Here is a 7,855-nt window from a genome sequence, read left to right on the forward strand (position 1 = left end):
TGCGAAACAATATGTTATTTGCGAAAACCTCTCAAAAATAGCTTTATGTGAGAGGTTTTTTGTAAATATTTTTATGCAAATTTTTTTATTATATGCAAAAAAGTATGATATTTGCAATTTTTGTGGTTTCAATTTCACCGAGATTTCACAAATAAATTTATGTGAGTTTGTGAGGTTTGAATTCACATAAAAAAACCTACGATTATGAATTTAAGTGAGTGTTGAAGATAGCCGATGGGCAATACCGTTTTATCGTAAGAATGCCCAAATTCACAGTTGCAAAGGGTAAAAGTGTTCTAGAGATGTTGGATATTTACAATTTTGAACATCGAAAGAATATAAAAAATTATAGGTTTTTTAAAGAATCACATCAAATTAGCCATACAGTATGGTTATTTTTCGTTGATAATTCATGTTAAATCACATTCAGATTCAGGCTATCTGCAGATAGTCAAATATCTCTTATTGATTAATCAGCCTAGAAAGCAAGTGTGCTCTTCTCAACTATAAAGCAGCAACAGCAGCGTGGAACAGGCAGAGATCTGCCGGAGAGCATCACCACCTTAATAGTGATGGTGGAAGGAAGTTGTCTCCTAGTAGTGAAGGAAAAGGGCTGGGCTTTTTGGTAGTAAGAGTGGGCAGGACTCGTGAAGTCTATGCTGGCCATCAGAATCAAACTGGGCCATTCGATTCATTAACGGGCACAAATCTAGGCGTCTTTGTTCAGTCAATCACCAAAGGTAGGGCTAATACGGACAACACGTCCTGGCCTAGAATGTTTGTGAAATATAAGAAACTGTGTTTGACTCAAAACCTGCACCTGCTTATCCATGAAATGCATCTAGTTCTACTAAGAACACACTGTCCAAGATTCTAATTGGTTCCAATGAAGATATAAGGTGAAGGTTGCCAAAAGTGTGAATGAGATCATTCAAAAATTTATGCAATCCTTGCATTGGAAGATCAAATACACAGGAAGAAAGCAAAGACTGACATTAATGCTCGAAAACTGAAATTTCAACATCAGGCTCTATTACATGGCCACCAGATTTTTCAGCTGCTTGAATTCGATCAAATGACACGGAATAATTTGCACGATATACGAGTACAAACAACTAATTTCTACTAGGTTCTTATCCTTCACCCGAATCTAGCCTATTTCAATAATATTTGTTCTCATGAAAAACTTCAAATTTGAAGCAAATCCATCACAGTCCTGTTTTCTATGCAATGTTCCGTTAGAACATAATCAAATGGCTGTGCAAAGTTTGCAATTACACAGGCAACTAATTTTACCAGTTTTCTGTATAAAAAGAAGCTACTCTAGGAACATGACATCTCACAAATATTTCTTAAATCAGCAACACAGATCTACTACATGGTATCATGGAATGGAATAGCAGTTTTTACAGATCAACCGACAGTAGGCTATCAATAGCTTCTGCTTTTTCTACAAAAACCAGCACTTTGAACATTTCTCAATGAATTACAGGCTTGAGTGGATGTGCTCTCAAATTTGATAGGTCAAGATTTGAGTCGAGCTCTTCATCCAATTCTCCAACAACACTTCTGTGATGTTAGGAAGAAACAATGGTTTAGCATATTGGTAGAACATGTAATGTAACTTGAAAAGAAAAATGGAATAATTGGGAAAAGCTTACATGTTATCTCCTCTTATGATATACAACCCTAATACAAGTTGTTGAACACCTTCCTGCACAATTAAACCAAGAGTCCCAAGAAAAAATCATCTCACATTCCTAAGCATATTAGATGCGATTAATGCTTGATAATTGCAAAATATAAAATTAGATTTGTTTCCATGGTAGCTTGGACCAGTAATATGCAGATACAATGACCCAAATTGAAATTCCAGAAACTTGACCTGGCCTGGGCCCTGTTTCATAACATGTTTTCTAATCTCACATGACTGGAGACAGGCTTAGTCAGGTTGCACACCAAGCTAATCTATGAGTATGATTATCGCTATTACAAATGTTCAAACATGCATACATATTACAGAAGATCTTTACCATATTAATAACTCACCTTGTCTCTCATCCCAACACCAGGTTCTTGAAAACTACTTAATGATTTGGTCATTTGCATCATCATTTACAAAGCTAGTGCCAAACTTATTAGTTATACTGTACAACCATATGATAACTATATCCTACATTCATGTCATCATCATCATCACTACATCAATATTTTCACTGAGATTATTATTGACCTGTGTTGTAACACATCCATCAATATTTTCACATGAACTATTTCATGTGAATGTGGCTAGCAAGCAAGTTCTTCAAGAGCTTCAAAAATTAACAGACCACTATATCAAAATTTAACAACTCAAAAATCATTTTTTTTATGTTGGAAAAACACAACCCAAGTTGTGATCCCTACCAAATAGTCAATGTTGAACACATCTATGGGGTCAGGTTGGGTTGACACAACTTGCACCGATGGGCTCTAGAAGGGTGGACATTGTGCTGGCCTGGCTAGACCCAGGGCCCTGCTTGCTGGGGCTCATCCATGACCCACCCAGAACCTGACCTGATAGTTATTGGGTTGGGCTAAGCCTGACATTGTTCAGGTTCGGGTCCTGACCTCTGACTATACTGCTTGATATGCTCAGGTTGGGCTAGTTAGTTGGATGGAGCAGATTGGGTCAGGCTTAACCCTAGGCAGCTAGCCCCACTGTCCTAGACGAACTGCACAGAGAGACAGAGAGAGAGGGGGCAGCAGCACACCAATGGCATGGTGGCCGATGATGGTGACACAGCTAGCCCCATGTGCCACACACACACACACAAACACAGAGAGAGAGAGAGAGGCAATTGTAGCATAAAGTTTTCTCACAATTATCACTGTTCATAACAAATGAATCAAGACATCTTTTAACTGATGGGAAAAACTGAATATTGATTTTGTATTCTTGATATAAAGGATACAGGGAAAAAACTTGATGTTTTCCTGTTATTTTTTGTCATCAAAGTATCTGTGTTAGAAATAAACATGGAAAGCATACCAAAAGAAACAGAAGACAGACCTTAGTAGAGTAAACCCTCTCATGCGACTCATCAAGAATGATGTTTGTTGCCTGGTCAAACCCTTTAAGAACACCCTAACACAACCAAATAATTCAAATAAATCTAATAGGAAAATTTCCCATGATGTGGTGGCTGAAAGAATGAAATACATACCACTATATTGCGCCCATCACTTGTTATGACAGATATTGCTTCTACAAACAAAAAAGAAAAAAAAGGAGGCAGGTCAGAGTTGCAGCAAACAGTAATTTTCACGCCATTAGTTACTATTCACTACTTTGAACTGTCAATATTCATAGTAACCAATAGCATTTATATTTTACCAAAAACAGACAAATAGATTAATGAATGGAAATCACTTACGATCTACAAGGGACTCAAGCCCAAGATCACTTGACATTATACCTGACCCTAGTCTGATATCCTTGCCTGTTCTCTTCAAAAGAATGGTAAAATCATGCCCATAAGAAAGCAACAACAATTGTGAAAGAACTCATGCACTTAATAATCCATAAGATATTAAAAGTACAACATAGCATATATCAACAAGCATAAATATAACAGACACATTAGAATGCATGTGTGAGGACAATAATGACAAGTTTGACAGTAATTAGCTTGTGGAGCCATTTTCTACTATAGGCTAAACATCTGGCATGTATTGAAAAGTATTAATGTTTGGTACTTATAGAACTGAAGTTCCATAGATATGTTAAATCTATCCTATATAAAACGTTAATTAAAGTAGTTCCTATAAATTGAACTCTTGAAAAACTCATGCAACAATATGCTATGTCCATTAGCAATTTTTCATACCTATATATCCTTCCTCTATGTTAGAGCCCAGAATACCACAGTAGATCCAATGCCCAGGATCTAGATGCCACCTCCAGAGGATAATGAGGGTCGATCAACACAATGTAGGCCCCAAGATGATGTCAGTGAAAGTTGACATGACTTCTCTAATGGTTGACAAGACAAAGTTTCAGAGTCTTAGTCAAGAACAGAAGAATCAGGACATGTGTCAAGCCTAGAGGCCAAGCCAATTAACGAGTATGGTCGACTTAGAGGGGACGTGCCATGCTAGAGAGTCCTAGGGGACATTCCCTAGTTTTAGAAGTTAATTAGTAGTAATTAGTTAGTTAATTAAATATTAGATAGTCTTTTAGTTGGTTTGTTCTTACGAGGAGTCCTTGGCTAAGGAGTCCTAGTCTAGTTGGTTTCTTTATGCAAGTAGGACTCAACACAAGCTCCAACTATATAAGAAGGTATTGGAGAGATATATGAATCATTGATTAATGAATTGAAGTTTTCTCAAAGCCTATCCGTCCTCTCTCTCTTTCTCCCCTTCTTTCTCTTTGGGGTCCCTACACTCTGACATCCTCTTTCCTCTCTCCTCCTTGGACGTCCCTACCTCCTTGATGTCTTTTTCTCTTCTCCCTTTCTGATCTCACCTGGCACTACAGAGTGGTGGTGGACCAGCTTGAGCAAAGAGCCCAAACCCTTCACGTGTTACCTTCCAGAGATTCAATAAAGCTACACTGCTCGGGGAAGTTGTTCAGAAGCCTCAGCAGTCATGGTTCTATTGTAATGCTCGAAGCCTAACTCAGGTACTCAGCCCTCTAGACCTCTGATATTAGTTTCTTAGATCAGTAACCAGACCCTAGGTTGCATTATCTTGCTTTGCACAACCTTAGGACCAAAACCACATCTACCCCATGTTTTCACTGTTTGACCTTTCCAGCCTCTCAACGACCTATATTACAGTTCTCTAACCTGTAGCAATTTATCCTAACTTGACAGATGACTTTAGGTGTCTAACAAGACCTTGATTCAGTCCATATTAGATCTAAACCGAAACCCTCTCCCGATTGGCCTCCAGGGCTGTTTTTATCCAACCTGGTTTTCCTATTCTTTAGGCATTTTCCCAAAACCATCCAAAATCTTCACCATGGTTACCCTTAAACCACTGCCCCATCATGTGCAGTGGAAGTCTGCACGCCAGATATGTCCAACCTGGCCTCAGAGGGCCAAGAACCTCATGTTCTATCCTCCCGCTTTCGTTGGGCTCAGACTAGAGTATCTGTCTATTGCTAGCCTGAGACTCCCTTCTGGTTCAGACTCCATACCGATCCAACCGGACCTTGAGGAGGGTGCAACACTCTACTCCAATAAGAGCACATCTAGATGATAGGCCAAAAAAAATGAAGTAAAACTGGTTCCTGAAGACCCAACAGATGTGATTTACATGGTCTACTCTGACTTTAAACTGTCCAATCAAATGATAGGAGGTCAAAAAAAACCCTTACAGAAGTGATGTACAACCTTTATTTAGTAATAAAACATGAAATAAGGATTTCAAGGGTTTCAAAAATCAATAACTAACAATGTATCAAAAAATTTCGACTCAAAAGAATGACTTTACTTTGGAAAAACACAATCCAAGATATAATCCCCATTAAAAAAACCATGTTGAACACATCCATGGATCCAGATTGAGTGAGAACACCTACAAATCACTATATTCAGAGTTTTCCAAGACCTGCCGTATCTGACACTTAATACCTGCGTCAGTGTCCAAGTAACGTAGCTGAGAACTGATGTATTCAAATACCTGCTTAGTGTACAGGTCTTGGATCGTATTATTGCAACGTGTAAGAAGGATTTTGAAAAGCTTAAAAAAATCAACGACACAGAAAGTATCAAAATTGTAATTTTACTTTGAAAAAAAATCCAAGGTATGATCTCTAACAAACAAACCATGCTAAACACTTCTGTGGGGCTAGATTGAATGAGAGAGAGGTTATTGATATAGTCAAAGGTGGGCCACACATGAGTTGAATAGTGATAATTAGCTCATTCTCATTGTTACCACCAATACAATTACTAAAGCATCAACCCAGCAGAATCATGGCAATAGATGCTACAATCACACTAAAGTGCTAGATCACAACAACAAGCATATATCTCTGAATAGCACATATAAAATAAAGCTCCAACTGTAAATACCACACTGACCTAAGTTCTCTATATAATCATAAAAATCTCTGGGGTCAAAACTCAAAATCATAAAAAGAGAATAGAAACCCCAATAAGAAAAAGTGGCAAAAAATGAGTGACGAAAATTGATAGAAATCCAAATCACCAAAATTAAATGCCCCCTAGTTTCAGCATTTGTCACAAAATGATAAAAAAAGAAGAAAATAACCACCCAAAAAACTAATAAGTTCTCTACAACCAATAATAGAGATCAAGCACGCTCCATGGCCTCAAATCAGAACAACAGAACCAATCTCATTCTCTTACAAGTACAGGAAAAAAAAGGGAACAAAGAGGCGAAAGCCTAAACACTAACGACGATAAGCTTTTTCAAATCAACAATTCCGATTTCCGATCTCCTCCCCAACAACATAAAATAAAAAATTTCACCATCCTAACCAACAATAATACACAGACACCATAACAAATCCCATCCCCCATCCTTCCAAAAAAGTCTCTCCATCATGACGAAGTCCCACGCAACAGCAACAGAAACAGAGAGAGAGAGAGAACCTGTGCCGGAGACGAAGAACGACGCCGGTGCCGGAGGGGTTAGGGCATGCGCGCAGGAGGGAGCGCGGGAAGTGGTGTGGTGTTTCTCTATAAATCGGGTTTTTTTTACTTTTGATGTCAGAGAAATTTCATAGACAAACGTTTAAAACGGAAAAATAACGGATAACAACTCAACTTAACGTCAGAAATTGAAATCTTTTATGATACCATAAATTTTCTAAATACAATTTTTCATTTTGTTTGTGTAACATGCAAAAAATAAAGTAGAAAATATGAGAAAATTGAGGGTAAATTGTTGCTCTAATAAAAAAAATTGATAAGAAAAAATTTTCTACCTTTTTAAGTGGAGGATATTTTTTATAAAAAATCATACACTTTTAAAAAACTTTCCCGCCTTTAGAATGGTTGGAAAAGTTGTCATTTTTCTTTTCTACTTGTATTTTCTTTCCATTTTCTCACTTCCAAATCTGACTTAAAAGTCGAATCCCACTCAAGAAAAGCATGTAGATCGCATTTGTAAAGCTAATTTCATGAAAAAAGGAAAAGGCCAATTTGTACCTACAGAAATGACTACAACAAATATAATCCCATTTAAAATTTACTACTTTAACCAAGTTTTTGTTTAAAATCTGATGTCACAAACCTAGTTTTGAGCGTCATTCAAATGGATCCAAAACCAGCAATCAGATCAGATCTGATGTTGAAAAATTAGGTTGCGATCAGGTTTTGAGTGTCGTTCAGAACCAGTGCACACGTACCAATCACTGCAAGCAGAAGACAATGGGTGAAAAGAAAAACGAGAATATAACAGCATACTGTCGATCTGGATCCAAACCCAGACCCACATTTCAGAAACATCCAGGCCAACTCTCAACCGGACTACGAACCAGATCTCCGTCACGGGTCAGTATCTAAAGGTCGTATTCTGGACCCGATCCATCTTCGTACAGGCAAAGAGGAAAAGAAAACCGCGTTAGACAAGAGAAGAGAAAAGGTCAGAGCCTTCTTTCCGAAAATTACACAAAAATGTTTTCACCGAAAAGGAAATATGAAAAGGATAAAGGAGGGGGCCACTTGTAATGAAAGGAAAGCAAAAAAGTTGAACCTCTTTTTCGCCCGAGGTTTTATCTTATTCCCCTTTCACCCTCTGTTCTTCGAAATTTCTCAGAAACCCTCACCCTTTTTTTTTTGTCTTTTGTCTTTTCCATTCCTCTTCTTTTGTTCCCTTTCTCCTTTTTCTCCATTTTCGT

The 7,855-nt window shown here is 37.8% G+C and overlaps 1 protein-coding gene across 1 annotated transcript; it reads right to left on the reverse strand.

Annotated features, from left to right (window-relative positions):
• Positions 1–1,219: 1,219 nt before the first annotated feature.
• On the reverse strand, positions 1,220–6,635 carry LOC149831657 (sm-like protein LSM8). The gene is made up of 6 exons (XM_090012162.1): positions 6,606–6,635; positions 3,417–3,482; positions 3,207–3,247; positions 3,053–3,127; positions 1,662–1,714; positions 1,220–1,569 (listed from the first exon to the last, which is right to left on the reverse strand). The coding sequence occupies exons 2-6, from the start codon at positions 3,451–3,453 to the stop codon at positions 1,479–1,481; spliced, it is 297 nt and encodes a 98-aa protein (XP_089868288.1). The 5' UTR covers positions 3,454–3,482; positions 6,606–6,635; the 3' UTR covers positions 1,220–1,478.
• Between the last annotated feature and the right edge of the window lie 1,220 nt (positions 6,636–7,855).

Source organism: Nuphar pumila, chromosome 7 (assembly GCF_984573655.1).
Source record: "Nuphar pumila chromosome 7, dmNupPumi1.hap1.1, whole genome shotgun sequence".
Lineage (NCBI taxonomy): Eukaryota > Viridiplantae > Streptophyta > Magnoliopsida > Nymphaeales > Nymphaeaceae > Nuphar > Nuphar pumila.